Source organism: Ambystoma mexicanum, chromosome 1q (assembly GCF_040938575.1).
Source record: "Ambystoma mexicanum isolate Mex_15411 chromosome 1q, UKY_AmexF1_1, whole genome shotgun sequence".
Lineage (NCBI taxonomy): Eukaryota > Metazoa > Chordata > Amphibia > Caudata > Ambystomatidae > Ambystoma > Ambystoma mexicanum.
This window is the reverse complement of record NC_090922.1, coordinates 1185866102-1185881258: the sequence shown is the minus strand read 5'-3', so window position 1 is coordinate 1185881258 and position 15157 is coordinate 1185866102. Positions and strand designations below refer to the sequence as shown.

At 49.4% G+C, this 15157-nt stretch overlaps 1 protein-coding gene across 1 annotated transcript in view; it reads right to left on the bottom strand.

The window, feature by feature from the left end:
• ANKRD13C (ankyrin repeat domain 13C) overlaps positions 1–15157 on the bottom strand; it is an 893039-nt gene that overhangs the window by 542544 nt on the left and 335338 nt on the right. The window contains exon 6 of the mRNA XM_069641918.1: positions 7836–7902. Within this exon, the coding sequence (XP_069498019.1) occupies positions 7836–7902 (67 nt within the window). The remainder of the gene's footprint in view (positions 1–7835; positions 7903–15157) is intronic.

Sequence of the window (15157 nt, the reverse complement as noted above, 5' to 3'; positions counted from 1 at the left end):
ATAAAACGTAATTATCACAATTGGCTAAAAAGGTATCGCCAGGCTCAAAAAATAAGTAAATGGCAAAAATTTGCTGAAGCCCTCTGTAGCAAAAATAGCCGCAAGATCTGGCAAATATTAACAAAGGTGGGAGGAGAACAGAGGTTGAAGGTTTTAAACCCCATCCAGGAAGAAAAATGGGTAGATTATATTTCTAACAAATTTTACAGAGAGAATACGACCAACATACAAAGTACTATATGGGTACAAACTTGGCCCCTCCCTCTGAGCTATAGCTGTATAAAACAGGCTATATTGAATTTAAAATCATCCAATGCTCCAGGCCCAAACGGATTGGCCAATGTGGTATTGAAACAGAACCCACATAATTGGGCTCAGATATTACTCACACTATATTCAAGGATTTGTAGATCTAGCCAAATTCCTACTACTTGGAAAAAGCCTATATTGATACATATATACAAAAAGGGGGAGCGATCTTTACCGGCCAACTATCGCCTACTCTCAATGCTGGATGTGAGTAGTAAAATCTTTAACACGCTGGTCCTTAAAGAGATTGAAAACTGGGTTACTGAAAGACAGATCTTGCATTTTGCCCAAACTGGCTTTAGACCTGGAGCAGGCACTACCCATAACATCAGGGTCCTAGACATGCTAATAAATAACACCATGAGCTGTAAGGATGCCACACTCTTCATTGTTTTTGTAGACTTCACAAGTGCTTTTGATCTGGTAGATCGGGATACCCTGTGGTGCAAGTTAAAAGATATGGAATGTCCACATTGGATTTTAGATATTCCGATAGCCCTGCATAGCAATACCGTAACAAGGGTCCGCCTTAATGATCGGGGGGAGGTATCCAAAGAGATCTACACCAACATAGGAGTAAAGCATGGATGCGTAACGGCCCCTATGCTGTATAATTTATATATAGCAGACTTACTAGCACGTATGGCGTTAAAATCTAACTGCCCTCCTAAATTGAAGGATACCCCACTTACGGGAATGCTATATGCAGATGATCTAATCCTATTTGACCGGACACTATCCGGTGTTAAGACTATTTAATGAACTACAGGAATACACTGCTAATCTGGGTCTTGTTATAAACCTGGAAAAAACAAAAATAATGGCTATTGCAAGAAAAGGGCCAAGAAGATCTGGTATTGATACTAACTTGGGAACCATTGAAGTGGTGAAGCAATACCCATATCTGGGGCTGGATTTTATGGCCTTATCAGACTATGAAGCCATTATCAGAAACAAAAAAAGACGAGCTAAATTGCTCACCCTCCAGGCCTGTAGATTTGCAAAGGGGACGGCTGGCTTTAGCATGGCTGGTATTATGAAGTTGTATATGCAGTGCTTTGTCCCTACTGTGCTATACGGCCTGGAGGCCTTAGCAATGCAGGACTTAATGTGGCTAAATATAGTAGAGGGACACTATTGGCGTTCTGTCTTTGGACTGGGACCTTCATGCTCAGTACAGTACTTAAAATTGGAATTGGGTCTTGTGTCCCTGAGAGGGATGGCACTGCGCACGAGAGGTTCCTTCTATTTGAAAGCCCTAGCCAATCCACGCTGTAAATTGCTCAAACTGGCAGGGCAATGTTTTGAGTTGGAAAAACATCCAAGCGGGGGTCTTATAAACAATTGAATGAATCACTGTTTATGGAGATTGACTGGCCCTATGACAAGCTAAAACACTTACCATTTATTCACCAGAAAAGAGCATTTCAAGATAAGCTGAATAAGTGGGATTGGTGCTTGAATGTGGAGCATTTAGCTACCTTGAAAGGGTATGAGGCAGTACTTCACGTTACCCATAGATATCTCAGACCCCAGGTGTATCTCTTGCTCACCCCAGCACCTGATGTTAGACGCTTTTTGCTACAACTAAGAACAAATCAGCTCCCCTTGCTTACCATAACTGGACCAAGGCTAAAAATCCCACGTGAATGTAGAATATGTAAGAAAACAGGAGCACTGGAATCTGCATGGCATGTACTAACACTTTGCCCAAAATTGGGACCGATATACATGAACTTATACGAAAAATGGGTCCACAACCTTGAGGCAATAAAAGAGGAGTTCTTTTGGTATGGATGTTTAAATCCATCCACTTTAGGCCTTCAGCTAGCTCTCTTCAGGGTATGGAACCATGTGAAGCCTTTACTTCACTGAAAACCTTATTACCACTTCTTTGTCTATTGCCGTATTGGGTTGAGGAATTATCAATAATCAATATTCAATGATTGAGTTGAACTGTTTTGTTTATGTCCTGTTTTGGTCTGTTTGTATTTTGAGATATATAAGTGTGCTTTTTATTGAGATGTATAAACTTATGAGTTGTGTAAAATCCAATTTTTGGATTGTATCACAATAAAGTATAATAATAAAGTAATACTCTTGATCACACCAAAGCTCCCACTAGTGGCAAGATCGTAGCTCCCAGCTGAGGGAGTCGGCCACAGTGTTTTTTTAAACCTGCCAGGTGAAACGGGATGAGTAATATCCCGTGGGCGACTGCCCCGTGCCATACGTCCTGCGCCTCTCTGGAGAGCGCTGGGGATCTGGTCTCCCCCACCCCCCCCTGTTTACAGATGTAAAACATGGTGGTATTTTCCATGAAGACCCTCACCACTTTGCCCCTTGAGGGATGGCAGAAACGACTTGAGGGCCCAAAATACCGTCCTTGGTTCCAGGATGTTGATGTGAAATGTCTTCTCTTCCAGCAACCATAGACCTCTGGCATGAAGAAGGCCGGCGTGGGATCCCCAAACGTCCAGGGAAGCATCCGTCGTTACTGTCTCCAGGCACGGGGGGAACAGGGGTGGGGGAGTACTGGACATCTTTGCTTCTGGCTAGAGGAGAGTGCACGCCCCAACACCTGATCGCTCGACGGAACTCCTCGTTGAGCGGGATCCTGGCCTGGAAACCTCCAGACATCTTGGACCCAACGGGCATCGAGGAACTCCTGTAACGGGCGCATCCGCAACCTGCAGAGCCGAATCAGGTAAATGCAAGATATCATCCAGAGAAGAGACTTGATGGTCCTCACCGTGGCCATCTTCAGTGCCAACAGCCTTTTCACCCTGCTCAAGATAGCCGCTATCCTCTCCTCCGACGGTGACGCCAGGCAGGGCACTGTGTCGAGCCAGGATCACAGGAACAGAGTGTCTTGCGATGTAGTCAAGCAGGACTTTGCATAATTCACTGAGAACCCCAGATCAGTCAGTAAGCGGACGGTCCTCGCCGCGTGGTCGACGGCAATGTCGCTTGATCTGGCCCGGATGAGCCAGTCATCCAAGTAAGGGTAGACGGGGATCCCTTGCAGTGTTGTAGATGGGCTGCCACCGGAGCCAGGCACTTAGTGAAAACTCTGGGTGCCGACTTCAGTCCAAAGGGAAGGGCCTTGAATTGGTAATGCTTCCCTTGGACGTAGCGCAGAAACCTGCTGTGTCCTTTGTGGAAGGGGAAAGTATGCATCTTCCAGAAAGTCTCCCTCTAACAGTTGTACGAGCATGTGTTGAAGAGTGACCATTCTCAACTCCTGGGACTTTATTTGCTCAGTCATCGTAGGTTGAGGATGGGCCTCCAGCCCCCGGTTTTCTTTCGTACAAGGAAGTACCTTGAAAAAACTCTGGAGCCGCTTTGGAACTAGCTCCATCACCCCTTTCCTTAACATGGCCCGCACCTCCAGCAGCAGCTGAGGGTCAAGGTTCTCCTTCCGGGCCACAGTTGGTATTCGAGGACACTTAGTTGGAATTCTAGGGTGCGTCTGTGGGCGAGAGAGTCCAGCACCCAGCAGTCAGTGGATATGGTCTTCCACACGCTGATTAAGTTTGCCAGCCGGCCTCCCACTGGGGTGCCCGGGTGGGGTCCCCCCGACATCCTGGCCGGTTCAATCCCGTTTGGAGGTCGACGGGCCGCCCTGCGGTCCCTGACGACGACGGCGACAGCACCCGAAGGCCTTGGAGCGTTGCCGGTTGGCTTCCTGGGTTGAAGAGTAAGAGGGCTGGTGTTAAGAGGAGCCCCCACCGAAACTCCTTGAAGACCGGCTAGACTTCCCTCCTGGGGAACAAAAGGACTGCCGTAGTTGTAGAGTGCCCAGGGCACGTCCCGTCTGTGTCCGCCTTGATGGCTTGGAGGGATTCATCAACAGGTTTTCCGAACAGGTTGTCCCCGTCAAAGGGCATGTCCAAAACCCTTGTCTGGACCTCCTGCGTAAAGTTGGTGGCCCTGAGCCAACCATGATGAAGACAGACGCTGTTACCCATCTGGCACAACCCCGGAGCCGCAATGTCCATGGGCACTGTAACTGCATGATCCGATGCCACCTCCCCTTCTTGAAGAAGTTCCAAGGCCTCGACCCGCTTGTTGTCGGGGTGGAAGTCCAGGAGCAGAGCTAGCTTAAAGACCACAGCTCCCGGTCTCATCTGGCTACGATGGCAAGGGCGTTGGCCACCTTAATCGTGGGCCCGCAGAGTAGATAACCTTCCTACCCATCGCGTCCAATTTCTTTCCCTGACTGTCCGCAGGGGTGGATGAAGCAAAAGACGTTGAGCCTTACTATTTCTTCCTGGCGGCCACTGACACCGAGTCCGGCACCCTGTACTTTTTCTCCAGCTGGTCTCTTCGCTGGGCTATGAAGGGATTCTTCATCAGAGCCAGCTGTTCGTCCCAAACATCATCCAGTAGAGGGACCAAGAGGATGGTCTTCCTCTTCACCTCCCAGCGCTGACACAAGAAGCCTTCCTTCCTCCTTTTCCTCCGGTGTGAGCTGGAAAAGCTCGATGCTCGAGAGATCATTGCCTGGAACGATCCCATCTCGTCCGGAGGAGAAGCTCTGGGCAGAGGAGACGGGAGGTCCCCCATCCCGCCGTCATCCGTGCCCGTCGCTGCGGTGTCTGATTCTGTCTCCTTTGGGGATTAGGGGGGGGGGGAGGAGGGGCTGTGGAGAGGGTGGAGAAGGTTGGCATGGAGGCATCAGGTGTCTCCTTCTTGGTCAGTCGTTCCCCCGATGGCAACAGGGCAGCCGGCACTGGCGCCGCAGGAGGGGCGGATGGCGGGATAGTCTATTCTCCTCTGCAACTCAGGCACCAATATGTTGAGTGCTGAGATGATATCCCGTGCAAAATCTCTAGGAGGCCTCTGGGGAGTAGAAGGGCCTGGGTCCTCATCCCGGGGCCCCTTGCCATCAACGGTATCCCTGCCATCGTCGTTGCCCCAGTCGTGGGGCGAGTGCCCGGTACCTCAGTCGTCGTAGTAGCCCTCTTGGATGGTATGGCCGGAAAGGACACCCTCCTCCTCTTCAGCCAAAGAAATGTCTGTTCCCTGAAGACCTTCAATACCCCCGCCCCCCTTTCTTCGGGTCCATCAGGGTCGTTTGGGCCGAGGGCCGGCATACTCTTCTCCGGGTCTCATCAGCGGGCATATTCGTAGCCTCCCCCCTATTGCCGGGGCACCCTACGGCCTTTAAAAGCGATGCCGCCACCAGCTCGAGGGAGGGTGAAGATTTCGCCTGGTGTACCTGGGACTTCATAGGGAGGCTGGGTCCTTTGTCTTGACTGGCCCTGAAGAAGGCCGAATCGGTGGTCTTGTCCTGTTTGGCCTTTTTCTTAGGAGCCGGATCTGACTCCTTTGGCCTTCTCCGCTGCAGGTAGGCTGGACACCGTACCATGCTTGGCCTTCTCCTGTCTGGTCTTCTCCGGGTTCTCCCATAGCTTACCCGGGTTATCCGACTTTCTCTTGGATGAGGAACCAGAGCGTTGACTGAAGATTGACGTAGATTGAGATGGGTGCGCCATGCCCGTTGTTGGACCCGCAGCAGCGGCGACCCCAACGGAAGCGGACTTGCAGTGCTAGGCCTTGCGTTAGGCCCCCATGGGTGGAGCGCCCTCAAAGTACTTAGAAGCCCGCTCAGATGTTCCGGATCCGGGAGAGGCATGCCCCTGGGTACCACCCGGTGCAGAGGTATTGGCCTGCAGCCACGCTTCCAACCAGTGAGGTCGGTCCTCAACGAGCGCTTCGAAAAGCCATAGCAAAAATGAACAATCTTCCTCATTGTGCGTTGGGTGCGGGCAATACAGGCAATGGGAATGCTGGTCTTCCATGTATACATTCCGCAAACCACAGTCGGAGCACAGCTTGAAGAGGGAAGGATTGTCCGACATGATCCACGCAGTGTAGGCCTGAAGAACCTTCTGGAAGCCTCCAAGAACACTTGACAAAAACAGCCCTCGAGGGGTGTTGAAAAATCTGAAAAACTGGTCCCAGTTAGTCGGCAGGATGATCGGTTGAGCACACGGCTCGATTGACCGAAAAATAGAGTACAACACTCAAAAAGCGAAAACGCAGCAAAAGCTCCAAGAGCAAGCACAAGGACTCCCAGCACTTCAACGTGCAGTAAAAAGCTGAAGATGGCTGCCAGAGGAGGTGCTTAGGTAGAGGGCAGTCATTGGCTGGGGGCAGTATGACCCAGAGCTCAGTGATTGGTTGTTAGGAGAAAGACAGTTCAGAAATGAAACTAACTGATTTTTTCTTTTACTGAGGATTCGACAGGGAATATTCATGAGCATATGAATCCATGCCAGACCCCATGCTGGAGAAACTATGTTGCTAGCAGGGAACACACCCCCACTATACACGTCTTAGATACAGCTGTGTTCTTACATGCAAGACTTATCAGGAAGAACAGCATATTGTAATATGTTTAATGAAGTTGAATATACTCCTCAAAGATTCACACACGCAATGAGGAAGGGAAGAACACTTACAATGAGAGGACTTCCATCTGCCAATGCCTCTACTCCTAAGAAAGTGAGAGCCTAAAACATGGTTACATATGCCAAAAGGCAAACGAGTCAGAAGCGAGAGATGTGAATGCAAGCATAGTTACACCGTAGGCGAAGAGCCTTCATCGCAAAGATATGTGCAGTAAAATCCCAAAGCCTCACTTAGCACAACCAAGAAACAGTTGTATAAACATGGCAGTTTGCAGTATCTCCTCATTATTATAACACTGTAATGTGCAAGGGGAGTACATATAAGTTTCAATCCCAAACTTTACACCACAGTAGCATGAAAAGCTCGGATTATATGGCATTGAATCTCTTTGCCGAAGTTCCTCCAGCAGGCACAAGATTTGTGGTGTCCAGATTGCTCCATTCTAGCAATTTTCTTAACTTGGATGCCTGGCAACCCACCCCCTCTTAACTTGGCGAGATCATGGGTTCTCATGGCTATTCTGAGTTGTTAACCATTCCAAATGTAGGTCATATCTGACTTGATCACTGCCAGGACTGTACTGGAAACTAATATGTAAAGGGCCAGAAACAGGTATAGCAATCTTGGGAGAATGTTTAATTTAACTACGGCTACCGGCCACAACCATCCAACATATAGCTCCTGTTGGGGTCTTTCATAATAATTTGGTCCATAAACCTGGGGTAGTTTGCTCTGTATAATTTAGATAGGGTCAGGAAGGCTCCTGGTTCTCAATCACAGTTGGTACCTCTTTATGTATTCGCAGAACCTCCCCTCGGGGCGTAATAGGTTTACGATTTCGGACTTGGAAGGATTCATCTTAAAATCCAACACTTGAGAACTGAATAAGGACAAAATGCCCAATGTGAGATGGCTATACTGTGCATTGTAAAGGTTTTGATGGTAGCCGATTTTAAATGATTACAAGTATTCCCAGCTGGAAGACGTGGAATATGTAAAGCATGTGAATCTATGGGAGACCCAATGCTGGACAATCTAAAATAGGTCACATTTTTATTTTCTTTCAACAACAAATCTACAGTAGAAAAAAATAAAGCACTGCTTACCTTATATTTATACCCTGTTTATATATTTTACAAGCATCAGAAGGCAGGATTCGGGAAAGTAAAGGCACTGCATATGGAAAAAAATAAATAAAAAGGCAGGTCACTTCTTTGAAAATTACTTTTCTAAGGAATTCCACAGCATTCTATCAAAGCCTAAACTCTTCAACTAGCAGAGACAGAATGCATGGTTCCCGCACTGCATTCCTTTTACAAAACATTTCAGTTTTGGAGACAAATTATTTAACAAAAAGAGCTGCATTTGAGCAAGAATTTTTCACTTGTTTCAATGGTCCCACAATTGTAGCACACGTGATAAGACAGCAGCTATATGTTTAAAGGTGAGCAACATCCAAGTACTGTTTATTGAACATGTATTTTCCGGTCACTTTTTTTTTTACCATTGATAAAAATGTAAGGAACCGGCCCCTTATCAATGAGCTGTTGTGTTAACATTATATCTTATATTCACCGAAACAAATGCGTGTGACCCATTGCTTCGTAAATGTTTTCATTAAAAGGAGAAAAAAAAATCACATTGACAAAAAGAATATTACCACCAGCACAAACAACTCAATCACTCCTCTACATTCCCGCTTCCAATCTTAAATTCGCCCACTTATTTTTTCCCCAGGTATATAACAATCACATTTTCTAAGCACCATCCTCAACCTCATCACCAGTGATAAGACCACAGAGGGGTAGAACACATGTAAGCAAGGGAAAAGATCAACTCTTAAAACATTACCCAGATGTCCCGAATCAGTATTGTCCACCCAGCTATCAAATTCAACTTGTGGCTAACAACCGACATGACGGTCCAGACATTCTCAGAGCAAAAGCACCATTTAATGCTGCTAACCTACCACATCCACCAAAATAATAAAATGACTTGCCCCTCGGTAATGTACTTTCTGATAGATGTGCCCCCCATGGATTCCTCATCTTTGATATCAATCTCCCAGTGCAGCTGCTCCTCAGAAACATTTCTGCTGCCAGGGGGGCCAAGCATGGCTCTGCGTCCGCTTCGCCCCACATCTCTACACAGCCTGCACTGGATACGATGATGGGAGCAATATATATATTGAGGTGCCTCACCCTTTACCTTAACTCCACCTTTTTTCTCTAGCACTCCGAGAGACCACACAACCAAGATGTTATCAGTGATCGCCACGAGGGTCAGGTAGGAAGGGCGATGAGGAATCCGTTGGAGGAACATCCACCAGAAAGAACATTACTGGGAGAAGTAATTTGTGATTTTAATGAATTCCTTCCTCCCAAGGATTCCTCATCTCAGACTCCCGCAGCAGTACATTTTTCTGAAAGCGATGAGAGAGCAAGGACACCACCTTAACCAGAAAAAACTGGGGGACCGCTCTAGCAAAACAAGCATCTTTCCCGACTGAGAATACAAGCGGGAATGCTTTGCAAACGTCTGCAGAGATGTCCACGAAGCCACATGGGAAACATCCAGAACGTTGACTCCCATTGCAGAACAGTGGTGGCAGCCAGCCCTCTGGTGGAATGAGCCGAGAAACATTTTGGTACTATCCTTACCAGCCAGGTCATAGCATCCCAAAGTGCAGACGATCAACGTGTTGGTCTCGACCCTGCCAGCATAACCAACAAAAAGCTTGTCATCTTTCATGGCCTCTCCCTCAGTTACTACATCCCCAAGAGTTACTAGCTGAGCGAGAGGCCAACTAGCTGATTGAACCGTTCCTAGGCCTTGGAAGATGAGGAAGAGAAAAGGCGACAGAAAGATGGAACTTTTCTGATAGATGAGAATCTATCCCAGGAAAATCACCTTACTGGCGAATAGTCTTAATGATCAAAAATTGAAGGGCTCAAATGGAGCACCCATAAGAAACATGAACGCACATTTGCGTTTATCGTGTATCACTAGTAAATGTGACTAGGACCCCAAAATGACTGCCATGAGGTTTGTGGGGGAGGGGGGTAGGAGGGGAGTGAGGGGTGGAAGGGTGGAAGGTGGGGGTCTGGGTGAACAGAGGGTGGCTGGGGTAAGGTGGTCGGATGGGAGAGTGGAGGTGGACGGTGCATGCGTGGTGGTGGTGGTGCATGCACGCGAGTGGTTTGTGTCCCAGAAAGGGGACTGGAACCGTCTAGTTTCAGTCCACATCCGTGGTGCCTGTGTGATGCTGGAAATGCATCGGAGGGACAGGGCCTCCGTATCCTTGTCCCTTACTACTTTATCATGTGTTCTGTCGTGTTTTCCGCGCAGGAGTTCATAGGGGTTTCCTGGCGGTGCAGCTCTTTTGGTTTTGGTGAAGAGACCCATGGGATACCCTTATGGCACCCATGGGTGGGGGTAAAACCCTGTGGCCCTAGTGTATGTTTTTGGGCACCTGTGGGTGGCCAACGGAGCAGGGTACTGGCTGGTGGCAGCTCCATGCAAAATTGACTGGTGCCCTGAGCATCCTCCATTTTGGGATGCCCAGGCCCCGTCTTTGGACTCTAGATTCCTGATGGACAAGATGGCCCCGTGGCCTCTTGCCTTCCATCGCCTGTTACCTTGATCTTCCCGAAGTCCCGGGAAGCCCTGACTGTCCCTTCCCCCTGACTGGCTGTTGGGTGGAAGTTCCATATATGGTAGTGTGGGGAAGTGCCGACCAGACTGGCTGGAGCCTTCCCAATGACCGTATGTCGTGGTTACACCTTTGGGTGGGACCTGGGCGAATGGAGTGTGTGACGAATATGCACTTCTTGTTGTGGATGTCTACTTTCTGGTGTTTGACACAATGACGGAGACAGCCCTGCCCGAAACTGGTATGAATGCAGTGTGTAGTGTTGAATGGCGTGGTACTTGTCCAAATCCACATTCTGTGTTGTGAGTGTCTGAATGGAGAAGACTGGCCTGAATGCACTGTGCACCTGATTGGCTGACAGACTGCTGAATGCCCTTCGTAGTGATTGGATGCTTGTGTGTGACCCAGCGGAATGAATGGGAGATCAACAGTATATCTGGGGACCTCTCACTGCTAGGAATCGTGTTCAGAAGTGTTCAGAGCTGAACTACGAATAGTAACTGGAGTGAAACTGACGCTTGACCTTGAAGCCCTGCTGGAAGAGAAGACCAAGTTACTTTCTTACCTGGTAACGTTCTTTCGATGGGATGTTCCTCCGACGTATTCCACATCTCCGACAGTAATGTCCACAGCTGTGCTGTTACGGAAACATTTTCGGCATCGGTGTCCTACGTCGATATGCTGTCCCTCAAGGGCCCCCGTCAAGAGTCGACGTCACCGGATGTTATATGTAGGACGCCCGTAGCCTCAGTTGTAGTTTTTTCCCAGAACGTGTGGCACCAATATACTGCCAGTACGACTACAGAAAGCCTTGCGGAACCTAAGATGCACTTGCATAAGAAATTCTGTAGAGGGGCAGGCTGGGAGGGTTCGATGTGGAATACGTCAGAGGAACATCCCATCGAAAGAATGTTACCAGGTAAGAAAGTAACTTGTGTTTCGAGGGGATTGTGTCCTCCGACATATTCCACATCTCTGACAGACTCCCAAAGAAGTACCAACGTATGGAGGTGGGAAAAGAATTTAGAATTTTAGAATGCCCAATCAAATAGCAGAATAGAAGACCGCCTTACAAAAAGGCCAAATCTTGCCCATGGATAGAGTCCAGGGAATAGTGCTTTACAAACGTATGGACAGAGGCCCATAATTTACACCCCTCTGCAGAGAAGTAGAGCCAGCCACACCCCTAGTAGAATGGGACCGTAAACCTACCGCAGGGTCCTTACCCGCCAAATGGTAACGTTCATAGATCATCAAAATAATCCATCTGGACAAGATCTGCTTGGTAACAGCTTGACCTAAACACCTTCCTGCGTATCCTACAAATAGCTGATCGTCCACTCTGACCCAGGACATCCGTGAGAGATAGAAGCTCAAAGCTCTCCTCGGATCCAACCTATGGAGCCTCTCCTCTTCCTTACCAGGATGCGGAGGAGGATAGAACGCCGGAAGAATTACATTCTGGCTCAAATGAAATTCCGACACAACCTTCGGAAGAAAAGGACGAACCCTAAGGACAACCCTGTCCTTATAGAACACCGTGAAAGGTGGCTTGGCGGACAGTGCCTGCAACTCACTCACTCTGTGAGCGGAATAACCGCAACTAAAAATACAGTCTTAAAGGTAAACAGTCTCAAAGGACAAGAATGTAAGGGCTCAAACGGAGCTCCCATTAGGAATTTTAGAACCAAGTTCAAATCCCATCCTGGCACCTGGAAAGGTGACGGTGGAAACACATTAGTTCTTTTATGAACTGAGAAATCAAATGATCTTAAAATAAGAACACTCCTCAGACGAGCGCTTAAATATGGACAACGCCCACCAGGTAACCATTAATGGTACCCACTTGCAGGCCCTAGTGGGCTAAAAAAAGCAAAAAAGACAGAACCACATAAATTGAACCCTGAAAAGGATCCACATTCTTTACCTTGCACCAGTCGCAGAACTTTCTCCAACGGCAACGGTACAGGGATTTTGTTGCAGGCCTTCTGGCCGAAAGCAACACCTCCATCATGTCTTCGGGGAGTCCCACTCCTTACACCTCAACCTTTCAGATACCAAGCATGAAGGCTGAGGGACTTGACCTCAGGAGGGAGAAACCAACCCCCTCCCTCCCGTGAGAGCAGATCGTCTCGGTAGGGAAGACAGCGTGGAGGGCAGATGGACATGTCTAGAAGGTCTGGGTACCACGCTCTCTGGGCCCATGCCGGAGCAATGAGGATCATTCAGGAACCGAACCTCCGTAACCTCCGCAACATTTGCAGAATGACGGGAACTGGAGGAAACGCGTACAGTAGTGGGAAGGATCACTCCACTACGAACGTGTCCCCCAAGGCTCCTCTTGGAGTAAATTACTGCGAGCAGAATCTTTCGCACTTCCGGTTGACACTGGTGGCAAAGAGATCCACTTGTGGGGTCCCCCAAAGGGCAAAGATCTCCAAAAGAACTTCCTGAGCCAGCTCCCATTCGTGAGAGACCGTGGTCTGCCTGCTCAGAGCGTCTGCCACTGCGTTTTCGTGTCCGGCCAGATGAACTGCTGAGATCGAAATTTCCTGCTGGATGGCCCAGAACCAGAGCTGCATCCCCTCTCTGCACAGTGGGAGTGACCCTGCCCCTCCCCCTTTTTGTTGAGGTAGTGCTTTGCCACTGTATTGTCCGTCAGGATCAGGACATTTTTCCCCCACGCACAGACGGCAGAAAAGCCTTCAGGGCTAGCCTGACAGCCAGCAGCTCTTAAAGATTGAAGTGGAATCTGGACTCCGACGGAGACCAACGACCGCTGACTGTCAACTCGTTGGCATGAGCTCCCCATCCCGTGAGGGATGCGTCCGTCTCGACAGTCACCTCCGGCCAGGGTAGCCAAAATGGTGCTCCCTTCCTCAGATTGCCTTTGTCGGCCCAGCACAGAAGATCCTGGGCAACCGAGGGCGGCACCTGAACGGGATCCGACATCCTGCCGAAGGACTGCGACCACTGCATCTTGAGAGCCCACTGCAGAGATCTCATCTGAAGCCTGGCCTCCGGCACCAATACAATTCAGGATGCCATGAGGCCGAGCAACCCCAAGAACTCAAACGCCGGGAGATTCTGGGCATGTTGAAACTTGTTAACCATCTGCAGAATGTGATGAGCCCTCACCTGGGGAGGCGAACACTGCCCCAGGGAGGTGTCAAGCACTGCTCCGATGTACTGGAGCCGCTGGGTGGGTGTCAAGTGGGACTTCTTTAATTTGAGTGAGAAGCCCAGCTTGTGAAGGGAGTGGCAGGTGATGGACAGATGATCCAGGACTTGCTCGGGAGAGCATGCCCTGATCAACCAATCGTCCAGGTATGGGTAGACGTGAATCCCTCCCTTTCCTGAGATACGCTGCCACCACCACCACCATTAGCTTGGTGAAGACCATCAGGGCGGAGGTCAATCCAAACGGCAGGACCCGAAAATGAAAATGTGAGTCGCCAACCGCGAACCTCAGGTACTTCCTGTGCTTGGGATGATTCAGCACATGAAAGTAAGCATCCTTGAAGTCAAGAAACACCAACCAATCCTAAAGTTGAAGGGCCTGGAGGACTTGAGAGAGTAACCATCTTGAACTTGTCCATCCTGAGGAGCTTGTTCAGACCACGCAAGTCCATGATGGATTTGACCTCCTCCCCTGTCTTTTTTCGGGATCAAAAAATATGGGGACTACCATCCCTTGTTCCTCTCCGCTACAGGCACCAATTCTATGGCGCCTTCCTCCAGCAGGGATAGGATTTACTGCGTAAGGACGGATCTGGACTCTTCAAAGAGCTTCCCCGGTGGATTGCCGCAAGGCTACTGCCGGAAAGGAAGACAGTAGCCGTGGGCTACGATCTCCAGAACCCACACATCTGAAGTAATGGCACGCCATTCTACCAGATGCTGCGCCTGCCTTCCCCCAACCGGCGAACCATGGGACATGGCCTCATGACTGAGCTGAAGCGGCTGTGCCTGAGGGCAAAGAGGCAACTGCCCGAGCGGCTTTGGCACCTCGAGTACCTTGTTTTCCACCTCTGGTACTCCTACGTTGGCCCCTTTGACTGGCAGCTCCCCTCCATCTAACAAAGGAAGAGTAATAGCGAAAGGAACCAACCCTCCATTGCTGTCCCCTAGAACGAAAAGGCGGAGGTTGACGTACTGCAGTGCTCAACGACTTTGCTGCAGCTTTGGCGCTCTGCAACCTCTCAAGGTTCTCGTCAGCCTTGCTGCAAAAAAGATGGACACCATCAAAAGGCATGCTGAGAAGCTGGGACTGTACATCAGGAGCAAACCCCGGCTTGCGTAACCACGCAAACCTGCGCATCACGGTGCTCGCTGCCAGGGACTGGCTGACAGTCTACCACGACCAGACCCGACTGAACTGTTTCATACATGGCATCCTTGCCATCCTGCACGAGGGCCAGAAAACCATCCCGTTCCTCCCCTTTGGGAATATGTTCAGCCGCCAAAAATACACAATTCAACAGAGTGTGAGTGATTCTTGCTAAGGCACAAACGGAGTTGGCTGCCTTTAAAGCCATACCGCCCAGACAAAAATAGTTTCTTCGCCCAACCGTCAAAGTGCTTGTCGTCCCTATCCAGAGGGATGGTAGGGTATGCAGTCTGCTTTGCTGGGGCCGTAGCCGCCTGCACCACAAAACTCTCTAGAGTGGGGTGCGTAGACAAGCAGCAGGGGTTGCCACTGGCTGGACGGTATTTTTTCAGTAACGACTTATTAACTGCCGGGAGACTCTCCGGAGCAGTCCAAGCCGCTGCCGC